This window comes from Nelusetta ayraudi, unplaced genomic scaffold, assembly GCF_046127955.1.
Source record: "Nelusetta ayraudi isolate G7.1 ecotype Tasmania unplaced genomic scaffold, CSIRO-AGI_Nayr_v1 ptg000214l, whole genome shotgun sequence".
NCBI lineage: Eukaryota > Metazoa > Chordata > Actinopteri > Tetraodontiformes > Monacanthidae > Nelusetta > Nelusetta ayraudi.
In genome coordinates this window covers 205,204-227,500 of record NW_027466263.1, presented here as the reverse complement: position 1 = coordinate 227,500, position 22,297 = coordinate 205,204, and the positions used below count along the sequence as shown (strand labels likewise).

Genomic DNA, 22,297 nt, shown 5'->3' with positions numbered 1-22,297 from the left:
ATCCACTGGCAGCAGGAAACAAACAACTTCTGCAGCTTCTGCTGGGAAAGAACCAAAACAACAACAACCATGCGCAGCCAACTGGACAAACAGTATTAAAGAACTCAGTGTTGTGAGTCTGTGTGTAGTGTGTGTAGTGTGCGTAGCTGTGTTTTGCATTTCACATTAAAATAAAAAGGATTTCACAGCAACACAACAGCATGAAGAGAAGCCACCACGCTCGCTGCCATCAGCTGCTGCCACACCTAGTGTGTGTGTGTGTGTGTGTGAGTGTGTGTGTGTGTGTGTGGGCGGGGGGGAGTCGGTTGGAGGATGTGGTTCACTGTGACTTGTCAATGATGCAGACGCAGGATCTTTGGTTTAAGTGTGTGCTGCTGCAGGTGCTGAACGACAGTGAGGGGCTCAGAGTGTTTCTATAAATACCTCAGCCCCCCCCCCCCCCCCCCCCAGCTTCATCAGCTGGAGCGACGTCATCCAAACCAGCAAAGTGCAGCTGCAGAAACACTGCAGAAACCCACAGACTGCAGCAATATATATACATGTGTATATTTACATGTGTTTTGCTGTTGAAAGCAACAGAATGTAACGAGTCTGACTGATGATCATCGGTGCACTGCGGAGAGAGAGCAGCAGGGGGCAGCGGAGAGCTGCTTGCTGCTTGTTGCTGACACTTTGACCCCTGCTGGTCACACAGTGGACGGCGGTGCAGCGGATCCAACCTGCAGCGCCCCCTCCAGTCTGGGCCCAGCGGCCCAGCACTCATGTCTGAAGACGAGCCAGCAGATTGCTTCCAGCACCAGCACCAGCACCAGCACCAGCGTGGTTCTGGTTGGACCTGCAGCGAGTGTCCCCTGCCATCCAAGCAACAGGAGACACTGGCTGCAGCGCCACCAGGATCCTGGAAGTGCTGGAAGTGCTGGAAGTGCTGGAAGTGGTGCTCCTTTAAAAACAGCCCTGCACTCTTTGACCTTCTTCTTCTGGGGAAGAAAGGAAAACCTCAGCAGAGAAGAACTTGCACTCTCTTAGTTTTGTTTTCCAGGAAAGGTTGTGGGAGTTGATGAAAAGCAGCGAGAGACGGCAGCCAAACAGGAAGGAAGGTCCCGGTGAGAGCAGCGCCCCCTGGTGGCTGCGCTGGGATTACGTTGGGATTATGTTGTTAAACATCAACATCTATTTTTGGATGTAAATGTGTGTGAAAGGAGTCTGGGGGGGGACGATTCTTATCCCCAAAATAAAAGATTGTGATCTCTGCGTCTCTCTGCTGCCTCACACTTCATCTCTGCAGAAACACATTTTGTATGAGAAGATTACTGGGAATCCCTTCCTATTGTCTGAGTGGCTTTAAGTGGAGCTGGATTTACTCTCTATATATATATTTCTATCTCTCTCTCTCCCTCCCTCCCTTTTTTCACGGAAGGCTTTTCAACCTTTGAACAAATCCTCCTTCTTCCCACAGTCGGCGGCTCAAACAACCTGTAGTGATGATTGAACGGCGCCCCCTGGAGTCCAAACTGGCTCTTACGCCACATGTGATGAGGCAGCGCAGCTCAAGCGCTACATTAACATGCGAGGACACATTCTTGGATTATTCCCATCTTTTCTCATGAGAATAACACTTGATCATAATTTGCCAAAGGAAAGACTTCTCAGAGACAATGGAACTGGAACTGAAGCTAGGTGGCGCTGAGAAGGTCCGTCAACGACCCTGCTGGGTAACGACACCTTTTTCTGCCACTAAAGACGGCAGGACAGCGACTCTGGGCTCGACTCAGCCGACTGTCCCAGAAAGACTCCAACAGTGAGGCTCTGCAACCAGCTGAGCTCTGCAACCAGCTCCCACTGCAGAAGTCAGGTTTGAAACCTGGAGTTCCACAGAGAGAACTCCAAAGAGAGAGAGAGAGAGAGAGAGGAGGTGGAGTTCAATCACGCCAGAGCCGTACAGCCGTGTCCATGATGTCAATATGCAGCCTGCGGTTGTTGCTGCTCTGCTGCTGCTGCTTCTCCAGCAGCATCAATTCCAACATAACAAAACTTCTCTGCCCAGTGGTTCCGTCTGTCAGCTTCACACACACACACACACACACACACACACACACTGATGTGATGGAAACACTATGCAGCAGCGGCAGACCAATCTGACGGGCGCTCTCAGTGGGCCGCAGACTTCTTGACCGGAAGTGGACGGACCAGCATGCACCTGGGTTCTGGAGGTGGGACGCAGTCACATGGTGAAGCCCAGTTGTGATTTAGGACAGGTTGCCAGCAGGCGACGTTAACTGCAGAGCTTCAGCAGTTAAAAATACAACACAACACAAGCAGAAACACACACACGCATAAATCCAGCACTAAAAAACCCAAAGCTTCCCACAACTCAGCTCTTTATCGCCGAGCGCACGGCAGTGTTTTCTTTACTGGGCAGGAATCAGGCGGCGACGGAGGCGGCACAATTGATTTTTCCATAAAGAGCGACAAGCGTTCCACTCCGCCCCGCCTCTTTTATTTCCCTCCCTCCCTCTGCTCCGTCTGCTCCTCTTCCTCCTCCTCCTCCTCCTCCTCCTCCCAGAGGGAAGCAGCCTGCTGCCCGACGCCCGGCCGCTGCTCCGCCCCTCCAGTAGAGGGCGTGGCAGAGACAGCAGTGCGTAGGCCTCGGCGAAGGCATCCAATGGGAGGACAGCGTTCCCATCGAGGAGGAAAGAGAAGCTGCGGCAGGAGGAAACAATCCCTCTCAACTATCACATCCACAGAGACAGGAGGTGATTAGCATAGCTTAGCATCAATGGCGGCTCATCCAGCCAATCACGGTTGTTTCCTGACTGTGGGATGTGACCCTGCGAGCGTTGGAGGAGTGGCCAAGTGAGAGTTCTGATGGAGCAACAGAGACGCTGTGTCAATGTTGGAGTCAGCGGAGCCGTGAACACACAACACTAACAACGAGACACAACGAGACACAACAAGCAACAAGCAGGGGTTCCAACCTGCACACTCCACACCTGCAATGTTTAAAGCAGCTTCAGGAGAGAGAAGAAGACGAGCGGGGGGGGTCCAACACTCTGCAGAAAAGAGAGAGAGACAGAGAGACAGAGAGACACAGAGAGAGAGAGAGAGAGAGACAGAGAGGAGAGAGAGAGAGAGACAGAGAGAGACAGAGAGAGAGATAGGAGAGAGAGAGAGAGAGAGAGACAGAGAGACAGAGAGACAGAGAGAGGTAGAGAGAGAGAGACAGAGAGACAGAGAGAGAGATAGGAGAGAGAGAGAGACAGAGAGACAGAGAGACAGAGAGAGAGAGAGATAGGAGAGAGAGAGAGAGAGACAGAGAGACACAGAGAGAGAGGGAGAGAGAGAGAGAGGAGAGAGAGAGAGTGGGGAGGAGGAGTTCAATTACGCGGCAGGCGGCAGGGAATTGCACGCAGCCGTGCACACGCTGATGTCAACATGCAGCAGAGGGCTGAAGAGAACCCAAAGCAGACTGATTGTGCCTGCAGAGAGTCTACTACGGGTAACTTACTGTCTACTACACTGTAATAAGCACTGAGTGTCTCCTGGCTGCATCGATGAGTCCAAGACAACGGCCTTCCATCGCCTGTCGCTCAACAATGTTGACAAGCAGAGCTCACTGACGTGACGCAGAGCTCCGCCTCCAGAGGAACTCTTGCCGGCTGAGTCAACAGAGGCCGTCAGCAGGCCATGATGAAGTCACAATAGGTCTGACATGCGACGGCCGATCCAGGGGTTTGTTTTGGCAGCAGCAGTTTGAGCCGCTGCTGGAGACTCTGCAGTCTGCAGCACCTTTGAGTCCTTCCTCCTCAGAAGGTGAAAGGTCAAAGGAAGAGCGAGAGCACCGCCCCCTCATCAGCTGTGAGAACATCACGCCTGCACGGCCTCCACCTTGGAAGCAGCGGCTCGGGAACTCATTCTGGAAGGAGCTCCACTCAGAGTCAGCAAAGACTGATGACTCTTTCACAGCCTTTAACTTCTGCATTATTTTGTGGGCCAAAGCACCGAGTCAGTGAGTCCTGCAGGAAAGATGAGTTGGTGGTGGCGCCGTGCCGAGGGAGCGAGGCCGCTGCAGATCCGATCTCCTCCAGGACGACCAGCGAGGCCACGCAGCGCCGGCGCTCGGCTGCTAATTGGAGTCTTATTGATTCCCGGGCCGGTCGTCACGCCTGAGGTGACCTTTTGTCTGAGAATAATCGCTCTATTAGAGGCTTTATTCAGGCACCTGCCGGCTATCTCAGACACTCTGATTGTCCAATAAGAATCTGCCGAGACCCTTTGGATCTGATCCGTGGGGGTGGAGCCAGAGAGCCGGGCTCCCTGGGCCGCCGCAGCCCTCTTATCATCCCGGCTGCACTGCTGGGTGCTGGGTCAGGGCCGGGCTGCGGCGCACAGCCTTGATAAGGTTTCAGCAGATAAAAGCCTTTATTGCATCGCTGCTTCTCAGAGGCGGAGCTGAAACTCTCTCTCGCTGGCCAGCAGCCGCTGGATGGAAGGAGCGCATTGAAAAGCTTCGGCTCTTTAGCAGAGCAGAGGCAACGGAACCAGCGAGTCCGAGGATCATTGATGCAGCACAACACCACACAACACAACACAACACCACACAACACACAGCCCGCATATGAAAAGCCTGTCCTGGCCTTCCCAACAGTGGACGCCCACAACCAGCACCAAGACAGCAGCCAATCAGAAGCTTTGACTGGTCTGGCTGGACTGTGAGTCGGGCTGACCCTGACCCTGACCCTGACCCAGTGATGGACTTCAGTCTTTATTCCAACACTGGAGAAAAGCTTCCAGGCGCCAGAAAACAAACTTAGCCCACTGTTTGCACCATCCTGCAAAAAAGCATTACCCCAAGGGAGGTCAGAAACAGGAAGCACCTGGCTGGGTGTGATGTCACAGGGGGCAGTTTCCCCATTCAGGAAAGTGGAGCTGGAAAAACAAGTGAAGGACGGCGATTGCCTTTTCTTCTGGGTAGAAAAGTGGATTCTGTGCACCAGAGCCTGAAAGTACGACGAGCTTTCAACACTTTGAACAGAGTGTTGAAGCCTTGCACTCAATCTGCTGCTCAATACGATCAATAACTCACAGCCAACTGGCCGCAATCTCAATGTTTCAGCAGAAAGTGCAGCAGCAGTGCACTGGCAGCCTCCACTTTAAAATGCAACAACTGTTTTGTTTTTTTCTTTTTGGTTTTTTACCCCCCCCCCCCACTTCACAAAGCATTTTGTGCGTCTTCATGTTGCAGTGGGACTTGACGGAACACCTTTCACCAGCGAGCCGCTCCGTTACAAGGCGCTCGCCAGCCGTCGCCAGGTTTTCCATTAGCGAACGTCGATGTGGCCCAGCGCTTGGAATTTCACAGCGGCAACCTTGGCGCTTTGAAATGCAACACACAACAAACAACAGACAGAAATGAAGGCTTCAAGTTCTCTGTTTGTGCCTGAATTAAAAGCAAAGTCTCTTGCAGCTCCGCTGCTGTGCGTTGCTGCCGGCAGCCGAGCAGCGAGACAAAGTCTCGGCATAAACAGCCGTGACTCACAGCGCTCGGCTGCTCACCGCCACCGCCACCGTTCACGCCACTGCACGCCGTCGCAAGGTGAATCACAGCGCATGTTTGACCCACGACAGACAGACTGGCGGATCTGTAATCAATGAAGGGAAAACCATGAAGTCACCGACGGCCTGCGTGATGCTGTCTAGCAGCGAGGAGGAAGCAGCAGCAGCAGCAGCAGCAGCAGCGAGGAGGAAGCAGCAGCAGCAGCAGCAGTAGCAGCAGTAGCAGCGAGGAGGAAGCAGCAGCAGCAGCAGCAGCAGCAGCAGCAGTAGCAGCAGTAGCAGCGAGGAGGAAGCAGCAGCGAGGAGGAAGCAGCAGCAGCAGCAGCAGCAAGGAGGAAGCAGCAGCAGCAGCAGCAGCAGCAGCAGCAGCAGCAGCGAGGAGGAAGCAGCAGCAGCGAGGAGGAAGCAGCAGCAAGGAGGAAGCAGCAGCAGCGAGGAGGAAGCAGCAGCAGCGAGGAGGAAGCAGCAGCAGCGAGGAGGAAGCAGCAGCAAGGAGGAAGCAGCAGCAGCGAGGAGGAAGCAGCAGCAGGAGCGAGGAGGAAGCAGCAGCAGCAGCAGCAGCAGCAGTAGCAGCAGCAGCAAGGAGGAAGCAGCAGCAGCGAGGAGGAAGCAGCAGCAGCAGCAGCAGCAGCAGCAGCAGCAGCAGTAGCAGCAGCAGATTGATCTTCAGCTTTGCTCGCTGACGTTCCCAGAAGCTCCTTCACTGATTGGAGCCTGATTGTTGTTGTGTGAACGAGTGGATCCACATCCAGACAACACAAGACAACACAACAAGGTCACTTCTGCACAACAGCAGACAAGATGAATCGTATTCATTCAAATTTCACGTCTCAGTTGCTTACATCTGCTGATGGGCAGCAGCCCGCAGGTAAATATTCAATCTGCAGCAACGTGATAGTTACCTGGGTAACGCAGGCGGTAACCGACGGCAACCGACACCGAGCCGCACACAGAACACCTGAGCTTCAGAAGGCAAAGTGCTCGGCCAAACTGAGGATAATCTGAAATGTGTCTGGAAAACACAGCAGACTGAAGTGCAGGATCTGAACAAAGTCTACATCCCAGAGGATTGTGGCGGCCAGAGGAGGTTGATTTTATTTATCTGTCTGGAAAATGTTTTAGGCTCTTTGACTGAAGCCAAAACAAAGCCAGCAGAAAACAAATAGCACGGAATTACCAGGAGTTTCCAGCTGGCATGAGATGACTGAGGTGAGACAATAAAGCACCATTCTAATCTGATCAAAGCAGGAAGCAGCTGCCTACTGCTGCACCACCACAACTACACAACCTGCTGCTGGTCGCACAATACAGCTGCAGGATGGTTCGGTTAGGCTTCGGGTTCGGCATCGGGTTCGGGTTCTGGTTAGTTCCACACGGCCTTTACAACTCAAGCAGCCGTTCATCTGATTGAAAGCACGCAATCTCTCCTCTTTTCTCTCCTTCCAACCCATCTTCTGCACGCATGCACAAACAGCCGGGCTTTCATTGGAACCGATGAATCACCATGAGAGAAGTAATTAAATGAGAAAAGTGGAGCCGACTCTGCGACTAATTAGCGACCCGGCGTGGAAATCCATTCCTGGCACAAGAGCCGACGTACAACATTTTCACATCAGCGGGAAACAATCGGCCAATCAAAAGGCCCCGATCGAGCCGCCCTTTGATGTGGGAACATTGTTGGTTTGCCCGGGGAATCGGGCCAGAACCAGGTGGACCTCAGACAACACCAGACTTTGGACCGGGTTGCAAAAGCACAAAATGGAAAAGCACAAAGCGGATGACGACAATTAGTAAATTAACATTGCCCTCCTCTCCTCCTCTTCTTCCTCTTCCTCTTCTTCTTCTTCTTCTTCCTCCTCCTCCTCCTCCTCCTCCTCCTCCTCCTCTTCCTCCTCTGTTTCATTTGTGCGTTTTCCACTCCGGCGATGCATGCTGGGCTTCCAGCGTCTCCATGGAAACGGGGGTGGTGGTGGTGGGTGTGTTGTGGGTGGGGGGTGGGGGGGGGGAGGTTTATCCACCAGCCATTTGGAGCTCGTCCAGCAAATGTCATGACAGTCGGTGTATCAGCAGCTAAACATCGCTGCTGGGGGAACGTGCAGTGACTGCCAAGCAACAGGCGCAACGTGGAGAATCAACAGGGGGGGGGGGGGGGGAGCAGTAGCAGTGGTGGAGGAACCAAGCGGGTGAGGCCACTTCCTGGATGTCAACACGCTGACACATCGTTCAACCAATGGCGGCTGCACCCACCGTGATGTCACTGACAGCTGTGATTTGTGGTGTGAAAAAAAACCACAAAACAAAAAAACAGAAACCTGCTGAGTCTGTAGAGCTTCCTGGAAGGCCAGCGCGTGTGTGTGTGTGTGTGTGTGTGTGTGGTTATAGAAGTCGCAAGAACACTTCTAGTGGGGGGCGGAGCCGAAAATCTCCACATTCTGAGCTGCACCTGAACCTCCATCCTTCTTCCTCCTCCTCTTCCTCCCATTACCTGGAGCCCCTGCAGGTAATTACCTGCTTATCGCCAGCACCGGGCTCCTGCTCCTGTGAGTGTTTGTCAGTGGCCTGTAGGTGGCAGCGAGACAACGTTTCAATTAGGGGTCTCTGTGGAAGGCAGCGGCTTCCTGCTCGGCTGCTGGGAGGACACTAATTACAGCCGTGTGATAAAGGCCCGGAACAGCCAGACTGAGTGAGTCCAGCAGCAGCAGCAGCAGCAGCAGCAGCAGCAGCAGCGCTGGTAGTCAAGGTTGCTTGGTTCTTCCTGTGGAAACAGTCTCACAGTCTGGAGCTCCTCCCACCATCTTCCTGACAGAACCCTGCACCTCTATGAGGTTCTGCTACGCTCCGCTCCACACACACAGACCAATCTGACTTTTATGGGATGGATTTGGATATTTTCACCACCGTAGCTGCGAGACACAGTGAGCAGCGTGACGAAGGAACACCTGGAAAAAGCGCTGACCTTTGACCTTTGTCCAAATGAGGTGATTTTCACGCTGCCGCTCGGAAACTCCTCCCGAGGTGTTTTCCCCACGCTGCCGACACACACACACACACACACACACACACACACACACACACACACACACACACACACACACACACACACACACACACACCTGAGTGTCGACAGCAGCTATTAGCGAGATGGAGGACTGTCGTGACATTTAGTTTGACCGTTTGCTCCCGACGCTGAATATTTATTGCCGCATTACAGCGGCGGCGCCGCTGCGTTTATAAGCCCAAAGAACATTTCAATCACAGCGCAATCATGATGAATAGCTGCTGCTGCTGCTGCTGCTGCTGCCTCCACTCTCCCTCCTCTCATCTCCACTGCGGGTCCAAACATCACGGCGCCACTGCTCATCATTGGGCCTAAAATGAAACCGTGCTAAAAAAAAACCAGTACGGCCCAGCGGTTCTCCTGCAGAGAACCTGGGCAACGTTTCAGTCTCGTTGCATTTTTCAGCACCGCCCGCTCTCATCTACCTTGAACCTGTGTCAGTACCACGCCGAGCAAACCACCTGCAGCCAGCCAGCCGCCGGGTCACATGGCAGCAGCAGGCAGGTCATTGGTCAACGTGTTCTCTGGAGAAGAGCCACAGCACACCGGGCTGCCTGGTGCAGCAGTGCTCAGCAGCAGGTGGAAAAACAATGAGGACTTTTCTGACTTTTCTTTTGCTCCAACTGGCAAAGAGCCGGTGGTGGGAATCACAGGCCACTCTTTGTCAATGACCCAGGCCTCATGACAGACACAGGTATAACAGTAATAGTAATAATAAGAGTACATGTTGGCTGTGGCAAAACCCTTACAGAGCGAATAAAGAGTGGCGCTAACGCTGATTTAATGGCCTGGATTCATCTCAGGACCTCATGTTGAGCCACGAGCTTCATGAAATCCTGCTCAGTCCGAGTCAGCAGCGTCTTCCCTCCGGCCGTTCTTCAGCTGCACTGCTGCTCTCAAACTCACCACAGTCACACACACACACACACACACACACACACACACACACACACACACACACACACACACACACACACACACAGGTCGTGGATTAGCTTTAGATTAGCTCACAGTGTATCTGCAGGTGCATTAGCGCCGCCCCCACCCTGCTGACCTGTTGCACCATGGGAATGAGAGTTAGTGGGCGGAGTCTGGCTGATCAGCCAGGAAGCAGCCGCTGCTATCTGTGTGGTGAGCTGCGACCTCTCCACCTCCACCTCTCCTCCACCACCGCAGTCAGCCTCGGCAGCAGCCCGTCCATCAGGAGGCCACAGACTGGACCTCACGGAGCAGCAGCAGCAGCCACAGACTGGACCTCACGGACCAGCAGCAGCAGCAGACTGGACCTCACGGAGCAGCCACAGACTGGACCTCACGGACCAGCAGCAGCAGCAGACTGGACCTCACGGAGCAGCAGCAGCAGCCACAGACTGGACCTCACGGACCAGCAGCAGCAGACTGGACCTCACGGAGCAGCAGCAGCAGCCACAGACTGGACCTCACGGACCAGCAGCAGCAGCAGACTGGACCTCACGGAGCAGCCACAGACTGGACCTCACGGAGCAGCAGCAGCAGCAGACTGGACCTCACGGAGCAGCAGCAGACTGGACCTGACGGAGCTGCAGCAGCCACAGACTGGACCTCACGGAGCAGCAGCAGACGGCTGTTTGCTGCTGTGTGAGACCACTTACGATTGGCTGGAGGTTGCCGTGCGTTGGTGCGTGTCTGTGTCACACGGCCGATCTTCCGAGCTCGCCTCCTCCAGGCAATTTATTTTTCAAATTTTCCGGACGGTCGGACTGCAGGAAGTGGCAGTGACGGCTCATTGGCTGAGGCCGAAGTGTGCAGAGACGGAAGGATAAGACGCGTGGACAGAGGTCGCTTTCCGTCTCTCAAGCTGAGAACATCTGGTGCTGCTGCTGCTCGGCGGAGACGATTGTGAGTCCAATTAGACAAAGCAAACTCTGTTTCTGTCATCAGTGGTTCCGAGTGGTTCCGAGGGGTTCTTCACTCAGCAACAAGCAGGATCGACTGGCAGCAACATCACTCAGCTCCACATTTATTCCAACTCATTGGATGATGGACGTCGCTGGCCCATGAGGCCCAGACGAGCGGCAGCTGCTCCTCCGTTGCCGAGGCTGTGGTTGGCGTGCGGGAGGTGCAGGGCGGGGCAGGCGCACTGTTTTGGCCTTCAGGGGGCGTGGCCGACACGTCTGCCGTGGAACGACAGTGGTGAAGAACAACCAACCTCCCTCTCATCTTTTCTCTCAGTTTGTCTGAACGAGTGCGGCGGAGGAGCAGCAGTCACACTTCTGCTCGTCCTGACTGGCTGGAGAATCACGAGGACCTTCATCCTCCCAGTTGACAGGCGGCCACACTGAAACCCCACAGAGCAAGAAGCAGCAGGTGCAGACGGAGGAGAAGAAGCAGCAGGTGCACGCGGAGGAGAAGAAGCACTGATGAAGGACGAGACCGTCGCTCCATCATCAGCCAATGAAAACACTCCTCGAGCAGCAGCTTTGCTGGCGTCCACCTCTCGGTTTGATTGATTGGTTCATTCTGAATGCAGAGAATTTATTCACTTCTTGAAGAAACAATGTGTCGTTATGAACGATGTCACGTGACAGCAGAGCCCAACGGATGTTGGATGATGTTCTGGACCACGTGATGAGTCACGGCGGTGAGGAAATAAGAAGAACTTTGCCGTTTCTGCACTGACTGCGCGAGGCGCAACCTGCTGCACCACGCGGACACGCGGACACGCAACAGCGCTTCCTGCCTCCTCGCGCTCGTTCAGACGCCCATCAACCGTTCATTTGAGCCGTCGCGACCGCCGGCTGGGGCTCGAGCCGCAGCCCCGCGACTGCGGGCGCCCGCGTGCGTAAAATCCGTAAGATCGCTCGAACGTGACGACGAAGGTCGAAGGCTGAGCGCGAGCACGACGATCCACAGCCCGAGCGCGAGGAGCGGCTCCCACCGCCTCGTGTCACCGCAGCGCCGCAGCCTCGCGATTAACATGCGAGGGCGCGTGAAGCGTGTGCGGCTCGCTCCTACCTGCTCCTGCTGCTGCTGCTGCTGCGCCTTCGACGGCGCGCCGCCGCCTTCCTTCGCCGAGGTCATCGCTCACTGCAGGGAAGCTCGACGACGATGAAGATGAAGATGAAGAAGAGGAAGAATCCGCGACAGCAGCCAAAGATGCAAAATGTGCAGAAAAAACTACACACAGGAAGTGCGCAGCGGAAGAAAAACGAGGAAGAAGGAGGAAGAGAAGAAAGGAAGCGACTGACAGCAGCGGCGGGAGTCTGCGTCTCAGCGGCCAAGGTGTGAAATAACAAGTGGAGAGAGAGAGAGAGAGAGAGAGAGAGAGAGAGAGAGAGAGAGAGAGAGAGAGAGACAATCAGGGATGGGGAGGAGGGGGCGGAGTTTGGGGGGGATGGGGGGGCGGACGACGACGGTGCGTCACTTTACAAAACGCCTGCTGCGGGAGCTCGTGCGTGATCCAGTCAACGCAGGCGCAATGTGAGACAGTGCCCCCCCCCCCCCCCCCTCTCTCTCTCTCTCACACACACACACACACACACACACACACACACACACACACACACACACACAGCATCAAACATTGACAGGCTACATTGTTTCTACTCGGTCGCTGCTAAAATTAAAACCGTCTCGTTTGATCACATCCAACATGACGGATGGAGGGAAGGAGGGGGAGGAGCCACCAGCAGAGGAAGCCAATCACACAGCTGATGGTTTGTTTTAGCATCCATCTGGAGTGAAGGTCTGGAGGTCTGGAAGGAAAACATTGGCGGACGATGGGACAGACTTGTCCTTCATAAACAAACCGATCTCCACTGGCAGTTTGGGCAGGAAGCAGCTGATTGATACTTCCTGTTTGTGAAATTAGCCAGCAGAGAACCACAGTTTCTGTCAACACGCTCATCAGATCTCTGTCTTCCATCCTTGGCGCCGGTGGAGCAGCGTCATCACGCAACTGATGAGTGAAACACTGCATGGATCTCCAGAGAACAGCAGAGTCTCCCAGCAGCAGGAGCAGCAGCAGCAGCAGCAGCAACAGTAGTAGCAGCAGCAGCAGGAGCAGCAGCAGGAGCAGTAGTAGCAGCAGTAGTAGCAGCAGCAGCAGGAGCAGCAGCAGCAGCAGCAGCAACAGTAGTAGCAGCAGCAACAGTAGTAGCAGCAGCAGCAGGAGCAGCAGCAGCAGCAACAGTAGCAGCAGTAGTAGCAGCAGCAGCAGCAGCAGTGTTTGAAGGTGTTGCAATGTGACTGCCAGACGCTCTCGCAGTATATTGTAGTTAGACAAATGCTTTTCATGAAGCTTAGGGTTAGGCTTAAGGTTAGGGGGTTAGGGTTAGGCTTACCTTAGAACCTTTTCTCTTTGATTGCATGAATAAAACTACAGCTGTTCAGTCTCCTGCCAGTCGGCTGCCAGTGCAAAGAGTTTGGCTGGCCGTTCATTAACACCTGAGTCTGCAGCTTGACACTTTGACTGAACAGGTTTGCAAGCCAACATGCGGTGCGGTTAATTAGAATCAGGTGTAGGCTGGCGAGTCAATTACCCTTGAATCCCAGCTGAATGACTCCAGCGCTGCCTGGTGTGAGCAGCAGAGCAAAGCAGGAAGAAAGAGCTGCGTCCTTCAGAGAGCAGCAGAATCAAAGGCAGAACTCCGGGTCGGGGTTGGGCAGGCAGCAGAACTCCGGGTCGGGGTTGGCAGGCAGCAAAATCAAAGACAGAACTCCGGGTCGGGGTTGGCAGGCAGCAGAATCAAAGACAGAACTCCGGGTCGGGGTTGGCAGGCAGCAAAATCAAAGACAGAACTCCGGGTCGGGGTTGGGCAGGCAGCAGAATCAAAGGCAGAACTCCGGGTCGGGGTTGGGCAGGCAGCAGAACTCCGGGTCGGGGTTGGCAGGCAGCAGAATCAAAGGCAGAACTCCGGGTCGGGGTTGGCAGGCAGCAGAACTCTGGGTCGGGGTTGGGAAGGCAGCAGAATATTACTGAGTGTCAAACCGAACCTCAGTCCAATCCGCCTCACTGCAGTCGTCTCGTTAGAGCAGCTTGGCCCTTTGCTTTGACACCATGCGTGTTGGCCCATGCAAGACATGAAGGGACGGAGCAAAGGGACGCGTCAGCCAATCAACTGGAGACACGGCTCACAGTTGCCTGACTGTCTATTGGACTGAAGGTCCAAAAGGAAAGCAGCCATCAGGCTACAAACCCACCAAGAAAAACTCTGCCGACATCAAAATAGAAGAAAATCCATTGGAAGAAATCCCAGCACAGAGTGAGTGCAGTGCCCCCTGCAGGCCGTGAATGGTGCTGCAGACAGACCTCAACCTCTTCTGAAAGACACTGCAACAAAGTTCCCTCTCAGCTTTGACTCTCCTGGTGGGCGGAGCCACCCAGTTGTCTTGGCCTGCGCCCCTCGTGACCTCAGAAGAACCAAGCTGCTCCAGCGCCACCGCTGCCTGTGTTCACCGATCCAGACGATGACGTATGAAGGCAAGCGGCAGCAACCAATCAGTCAGCTGGGAACTGACAGTGGCCACTCTGACAAGGAGTCCTATTGGCTGATGACGGATGCTGTGTGGCACGACACAATCGCCAGCGTACTGCAGCTGAGTGGACAAACCTGGCCCGGTCCCTGTGTGTTGACAGATGGACAGCAGGGGGCGCCGCTGATGGACGCTGCACTCAGGCGGTGGGTGTGGTTAAAATACACATCCAGGTGAAAAGGTCGAGAATGAAGCGGCCACGTTGCCATGTAGCCAATCAGACGCAGTCAGCAGCTGACAGCCAATAATGAGCCTCGAGCACTTTGTTGCTGAGGTTCTTTACTTCCTATTAAAACGCTCAAAGAAATCCCACCGTGCACTCGTGGAATTACCAGGACGGCGTCCACGGACACTCGGCGCCGATGCTGCTGTTGATAAATATAATTACTGCTGCCTCCAATTAACCTGCAGCAGCAGCAGCAGCAGCAGCAGCAGCAGCAGCGGATCCAGTAGAATACCACGACCCCCTGAGGGTTCTGGACTAACCCTGGCCAGGGCCAGAACCATGTGATCTGATTGGACGAGCGTGGCCGTTCGGTACAGACAACAGAACTCCTTGCCAGACTGGAAGACGGGCCAGACAGTGCGGTGCTGGAAGGCAGCCAGTGAAGCACCGTCGCTGTTGTCTGTGTTCCACCACTTCTGAACCCTTGTTTGCATTCCCTTCACTTTCCTGCTTCCCTGCGCCTGAATTCTCAGCACCTTGAGGGATTTAATCTGCTGCAAAGACATCAGCAGCTGTGAAATGTGTCCCCAAGACGCCCATCTGCAAGGAGAGGCTGCTATCGAAAATTACATAACTATATATACATATATGTATACATAGTTAGAGCCAGTGCCGCTCTGCTAGAATACATCCCTTCACTCCATTTGGCCAGAGCCATCTATCAGCATTGGATTCATTCTATAACACATCCAAACCAGCGGCATGACGAGGCCGCGGCGGCGGCGGCGAGTGGAACTGTGAGGTGGGATGAGGCCAAAAAACTACAGTTGTAGAAGATGTCATCTTTCTTTCCCCTTCGCTTCTTATTATTTCCTGTGAGGCGGCAGCTCTCGATACGAGACCACCATGACCCCTGAGAGAGAGAGAGAGAGAGAGAGGGAGGGAGAGCGAGGGAGAGAGAGAGGGGGGAGCGAGGGAGAGAGAGAGGGGGGAGCGAGGGAGAGAGAGAGGGGGGAGCGAGGGAGAGAGGGGGGAGAGAGAGAGAGAGAGAGGGAGAGAGAGCGAGGGAGGGAGAGGGAGAGAGAGCGAGGGAGGGAGAGAGAGAGAGAGAGAGAGAGAGCGAGAGAGAGCGAGGGAGAGCGAGGGAGGGAGAGAGAGCGAGGGAGGGAGAGGGAGAGAGAGCGAGGGAGGGAGAGAGAGAGAGAGAGAGAGAGAGCGAGAGAGAGAGAGCGAGGGAGAGCGAGGGAGGGAGAGAGAGAGAGAGGGAGGTCTGGCAGACTCCACCACTCGACACCTCAATCTCTCCTGCAGCCTCTCGCTCTTGTTTGTTGGCACATGACAGCAAACGCTGGGATATTGGAGGAGAGGAGGAAAAAACCCAAAGTAATTGCTTCTCTGTCTCTCCCGCTGCTCCACACGCTCTCTCTCTCTCTCCCTCCATCTGGCTCTCTCTCTCTTCTTGCAAACAGCCTGCGTGAGCTACTTCCATCAAGACGACTCAGATTGTCATCCACACTGAGGATGGAGGGATGGACTGATGGAGGGATGAAGAATGAATGGATGGACTGATGGAGGGATGAAGGGATGGTGGGATACGCTGGCTCCTCCTCCTGGCAACACCTGGGTTGCCAGGTGTGACTCATCATCCTTCGCTCCTCTCAGCAGTGAAATGTCGGCAGAGCTGCGCTCGCTAGCGCCACCGCCAGCACCGTATACACGCATGTACAAAAGCATCGTTGTTGTTGTTTGTTATTTACTGCGTGTCACTGTGTTGTCCGACTGCACTATGAAAGGAACAAGTTGATGATGCCGAAGCCCCGTTGCTCCGGACCAATGGGAGAGGAGAAGAAGTGATGGTGCTGGCAGTGCAGCGTCTCTTCAAGCCCTCTGACAGACCGACACCACTGTGCACTTCTCACCCACACCCCCAGCAGCACCTGAACGCATCACGCTCAGCCCAGGAGCCAGGAAGACCTCAGCACCTGGCAGAGGACCCAGAGCTGCTGATCCCCATCCAGCCATCCAGACCTGGGCTGAGGTAGACCACTTAGTGGACCAGGAGGCACAGCAGGCTGGTTCCTGCTCAGGAGACCCTGCTGAGTGCACAACACGAAGCAACACTGATCACAGAACCAAGCCAGAACACTCAGAACCTGAAGACCAGAGGATTCTCCTTCTGTCCCACTGTATCGTCAGGTTGTGTGTTTCAACGTTAGCAGCAGCAGCAGCAGCAGCAGCAGCAGCAGCAGCAGCGGGACCAGGGCGGCTCGCTCGCCACGCACCACTTTTCACCGTAATCACTTTGCATCTCATTTCACAGGAGCACAAAGTGGCTCGGCTCAGCGCGTCTGTATTCATGCGGCTCGGGCTAACGTGATAAATATTAAAGTGTGGGACTCCGTTAGCATGGAGTCAGTAAAAATGCTAAGATGCCGCGCTGGCTCGCTAAACAATCCCATTTGACCTCGTGGACGCTTGACCTTGAAGTGAGAAAACCTTTTTCTTTTTTTTTTTATCTCGCTAACAATTTACATAAAGGAAACGGAGGATTGTGGCAGTTTGACAATGTCCCTGGAACAGCTGGCTAACCCTAACCCTATCTAACCTTAACCCTAACCCTAACCCTCCAGACAAACTGAGGCTTTTCACCAGCGACCACGCGTGAAGACGCTTCATCACTGACGGAAGCAAGCAACAGTCAAGATATGAAATCTGTGTCTTTATGGTGTCCAAAGGAAAACCCTCCCGTTGTGATGAAGAAGCAACTCAGCCACAGTTTGTTACAGGGACGCTGTGTTCCAGTCCAACAGTGTTTCTTCATTCATTCATTAATAAAAGAGTGCCAATTCAACACCATCAGCCACGGGTCTTTAAAATGACCTTCTTCTTGTGGCAGATCAGAAAACAGACAAGTCAGCACTTTTCTTGGTGAAAGAGGTCATTAGTGTGTGGGATGAAAAAACAAACACAAAACCACCTTTCATCATCCTTCGAGAAAACATAACGAGGGGAAGCAACCTTGACCTGACACCAGCTGCCAAGGTGGAAACAGTGGAGGAGGAGGCAGAGAAACAAGCAGACACTCCTTCCTGCCTCTTCATTCCAGGAAGTAGCTTCAGTGTGGCGACGCCTGATCCCCAAACCCCGCCCCCGACCCCCAAGCCGCTGCCCTAATCCAGGAAGTAGCTTCAGTGGCCGACCCACTAACTCAGCCATTAGTTTGAACCTGCAGTCTGCTGCAGAGCCTGGAGCTGCTGCTGCTGCTGCTGCTGCTGCAGAGCCTGGAGCTGCTGCTGCTGCTGCTGCTGCTGCTGCTGCTGCTGCTGCTGCAGAGCCTGGAGCTTCTGCTGCTGCTGCTGCTGCGTCCTCTGCCACTTCCTGCAGCGTGATGAATCAGGAGTTGGGAGGACATTCGTCACACCGGCTCTCCGCCCCCCCCCCCCCGCCCCACCCTCCAACCTCCCCTCCTCCCCCTCGGCCTCACTTCCTGCGACTCGTCGCTCAGTCCTTCAACCTCCACGGTCGTTTCATTCCTCACAGGGAAAAAAGAGAAGCAGCTTTGTTGTGAATTTGTCACGGCGGCAGCGTGGACGTTGTGCCCTTGGCTTTCCTCCAGCACGGCGGCGCTGAGGTGGACGCAGGCGGCGGGCGATGAATGTTTCCCACACTGATGTGAAATTGTTGCCGCGAGGAAGGAATTTAAATACGGACGCTGAACAGACACGAGTGGTGCTCTGGAAATGGAAAGGTCTCATATTTCACACACGCTTCTCCACCCTGGAAACACAGGAACACTGCAGACTGAGCCCTGTGTTTACAGCCTGCTGCTAGGCTGGAAACACTGGAACACTGCAGACTGAGCCCTGTGTTTACAGCCTGCTGCTCGGCTGGAAACACAGGAACACTGCAGACTGAGCCCTGTGTTTACAGCCTGCTGCTAGGCTGACTGGAGACCGCTGGAAGTTTCACAGGTTTAGATGGAGGCAAAAAGAAGGCGGTGTCTGAAGGCGGAGCCAACAGGAGGCTAGGGCTGCGGATGCTATCCGTGCCCTTTGTGATGTCACAAAGGACAGATTCCAATGTCTAAAGGAACCCTGGAAGGAATAATTGTGGTGTGCAACCACGGCTGGTGAAGATGCTGATGATGTTGTCGTGTGAGCAAGGAGTCGGGAAAAACACTGCTTTCACCGTCGGTCGAGGCCGAATTCCACTGGACACATCATCCAGGAAGTGGCGCGGGGAAAAGCTCCGACAGTTCCAGAAGAAGAAACGACTCCTCTGAAGACAGAAGCAATCAGAAGCAATGAGCTGCCATCTCCAGCTGATCTGAGGTAATTATTGAAGCAGTGGGAACGCAGGCCTCGGGCCCCCAGGGAGTTTCCCTCTCAATGATTGGAAATATTGCAGGAGAGGTTGCTGGCGGGGGGGGTACTTCTTGGAAGAGGCCAATAAAATAACTCATTAAAACTTTCCCGTCTCCCAGGACGGAAGATAAGCAACGGTGAGAGCGCACGCAGCTTCTGACAAAGACAAAAGCAAAATCACCTCCACAGACAGAAGTTCACTGCCACTGAGGTCTGTCCCACTCCCGTCGCCACCACTGACCCTCAATCAATCAATGAATAGTTTATTTTTGAAGACGTGGGACATACAGTACACAGATCCATCATGAAGCCTATTTAACAACTGTTGATAGATTATCAACAGATCCAAACCGGAGGAAGCCTGGCGTTAATAACGGGCCACAGACACAGCCTGGTTGCACTGTGTGTGGCCAGGGCGTGGCCAGCGTGAGCTCACTGAGAGAGAACTTCTTCAAGGGGCTCTGGGTGTTGAAGAGGAGGAGCCTGAAGTGAACAGCAGCCAGTGAAGAGCTGCCAACACAGAGACTGAGCAGTCTGACAACCAATGACAGGCTTTGTACCGATGAATTAACACCTTGATGACTGCGCCTTAATGCACACACACACACACACACACACACACACACACACACACACACACACACACACACACACACACACACACACACACACACACACACAAGGTTTCAGCCCAGACCGACAGTTTAAGATTTTCCCAGGAGCTGAGTGATGGTGATGTCACAAAGGGCATTGATGCCTCTCCCAGCCAACTGCTTCCAATGTCTGGGACCTTGTTTGTGGACAATGAATGAACTCTGCCAGACTGCTGCACTGGAGTCTGGGTTAGGGTTAGTGAGAAGTAGAGATTATGAAACTGACCAAACTGCTTCAAAGTGCTTTGTTTGCTACACAACCGTGCAAAATTGGAACCACGCCGTCCACAACTTGTGTTTGTCTTTGGTGCAACAAACATCCTGAGCAGGGAAACCAGAGTCAGTGGCACCACACTGGCACCCGCTATTGGCCAGGGCAAACCCCTCCTCCACTAATTAACTTGGAAAGGGTTGAAGAGCAAACAGCAGAAGAGTGGCAGTCTGTGGGGCCTGGCAGGTGGTCGGTACTGAGAACAGAGTGCAGCTGAGGTGGATGAACACGCTGAAACAAGGAGGAGCCTGGAGGTTTGGTCTTCCAAGACGAAATGCAGCTGCAATACGGACGTACATACAGATTACATGCTAGAACATATATTTGGAATGCATTGGAGACGAGGCTCCACCTGCCACTGATGTGAGCTACTGCCGGAGATGATCAGAATAACACGGGTGAGCTGTGGCTCCTGCATCAGTGAGACAGGCTGGCAGCTGTTTGTTCGCCACTTCAACATTCAGCCGCACTCAACTACATATAGAATAATATTTTTTTTATTTATATGTATCGATATATATTCATTTAAATTCACAAGTTTTACAAAAGCTCATATGATGTTGCCAACATTGTTCAACATGGAGAACATTTCTGTCATGGAGCGCACACATCCAGCACGGACGTGTTGTTCACGCGCTGACATGACTTTCATTGTATTATGTTAACTGAAGGACAAAACAAGGTCAAAGGTTAAAGCCAACATGTCTGTAGAAATGCGAGTGGCAATACAACTTGAGAACGAGGATTCTCATCCTAACGCACTTTGGAGAATACCGCCATCCCATCATTCACCCTCGCCATAAAGAACATTCAGTTCAGCAGCAGGAACGAGGACAATAGAAGAGAAACAAGCGGTGCAGAAGCAGAGAGAAGACCGGTGGACAGAGTCAGCGCTGAAAGCAAGAGGGACTCACTCAGTTCATTAGCAGCAGCACTGTTCCAGTACATTGCACCTCACACACAGCACAGTGTGCGGAGTCTTCAGCCAGGTGGAAGAGCCATGGACTGAAGAGGACGAGGTGGTGCGAGCGAGGTGTTCTTCAGACGGTGGGAGGAGCTCCACTCTCTCTGCAGGTCAGAGCAGTGGACAGGAAAACAGCCTCACGCTCTCTTCATCAAAGTGTCTACTAGGAGCAGCGTGTTTCATCACTGAGGACGGAGGATGGCTGTGGCTTCAGTTAGCAGCTGCATCAAGCTGATTCATGCCTCACATTGTGGACTTCACGACCCCAAACTGAATGCCAAGGAGGCGAGAAGAGACCAGAGGAGAGACAACGCAAAGAAAGAGGTGCAGAAAACAGGAGAAGAGTGTAAAACAAAGCACGAGTAAAAACCTCAGCAGTCGGAGATAAAAAACAGATTTTCATCATAAAAGTCAAGTATTCTATTTCTCAGCCAAGCCTTAAATCCATGCTGCTGAGCCGGAACGTCTCATCAGCCCAAACTGGGAGAGACAAAACAGAATCGCTGCTCTGCTCTGCCCACAGCGCCGGCCCAGTGATCGCCCACTGGGATTCAGCCATCAAGACACTCAAAAAGTCATAAAAGCTCTCAGCAGTTAGAGGTGAGTGCAGGCTGGGAGTTTGCCACTTGATGAAGTGGCAGCGGCGAGGCAGGAAGTCCACTTGTCCGAGCCACCCTGTCCTACCCCGCTCCATCAAAACAGGAACAGAGCAGCAGCAGGAGAGCAATCAGCAGCAGCAGCAGCAGCAGCAGCAGCAGCAGCAGCAGCAGCAGCAGGAGCAGCAGGAGGAGCAGCAGCAGCAGTAACAGCAGCAGCAGCAGCAGCAGCAGCAGCAGCAGCAGGAAGCATGTCAGCAAGGTCCTGTGGAGGCTGTGCTCCAGATGCCGGCCTTCATGGCCACTACTGGAAAGCATTGAATCAGCGTCCATGTTCATCCTGGCGCTCTCCAGCACCGACCAACACCAACACAACCAGTGCAGCTGATAGGAAATAACTGGAGTTCAACTCCGAGGTGGATCTCAGATGATCCGCCTCATTTCAACCTCGGAACTGCATAGGTGTGTGTGTGTGTGTGTGTGTGTGTGTGTGTGTGTGTGTGTGTCTGGGTTGGCACCAGTGATTGGGATCAGAACCTTGATTCGGCTTCCTTAGCAGCTACAATTTACACAGGGACAAAAACCAAGGCAGAACCGGCAACAACAGAATCCAGTGGAGCAGCAGATTGTTCCGTCTGCGCCGCCTCTGCAAGACTCTGCAGGTGATTGAGGAAGCATCGCACCTGCGGCACCGACGGCCCGGCAGCCCGGCAGCAGACGCAGCTGTTTGCAAAGCTCCACTCAAGTCCCTGCTCAGGTGCATCAGAACCTTCAGCGTACTGACTCCCAACTGGACCGTCACACGACGTTCCCCCAGGTCACATGATCTTCCCCCAGGTCACATGATCTTCCCCCAGGTCACATGATCTTCCTCCACTCGCTGGTCTCATCCTCACACAACCAGACCAAGACTAAAGTGTCTTTCCAGCTTTGTCATCCAAACCACGCTTGCATGAATATTTCATGGCTCCATAAAAAGGTCTCTGTTGTGAGTTGGCCCGGCCCGGCCCGGCCCGGCAACCCAAGAGGACATTTAACTCCCAGCAGCCGCTCGTCACTGCGGGTCAAACAATTTCAAAGAGCATTCATCACTTTCTGATGACGACGAGACGCAGAGCAACACAAGCAGTCGAAAGAGAAGTTCCAAACAAGAAAGCA

The 22,297-nt window shown here is 53.8% G+C and overlaps 1 protein-coding gene across 3 annotated transcripts in view; it reads right to left on the bottom strand.

Moving 5' to 3' along the window:
• Window positions 1-22,297, bottom strand: part of dpp6a (dipeptidyl-peptidase 6a) — a 93,278-nt gene that overhangs the window by 21,739 nt on the left and 49,242 nt on the right. Inside the window, exon 1 of one of the 3 annotated variants that reach the window (XM_076016079.1) lies at window positions 11,606-11,761. The exons of the other annotated variants lie outside the window; for them this stretch is intronic. Within the exon in view, the coding sequence (XP_075872194.1) occupies window positions 11,606-11,671 (66 nt within the window). The 5' untranslated portion in view covers window positions 11,672-11,761. Of the gene's footprint in view, window positions 1-11,605; window positions 11,762-22,297 lie in introns of those variants that run through there. 3 annotated transcript variants of the gene reach the window in all.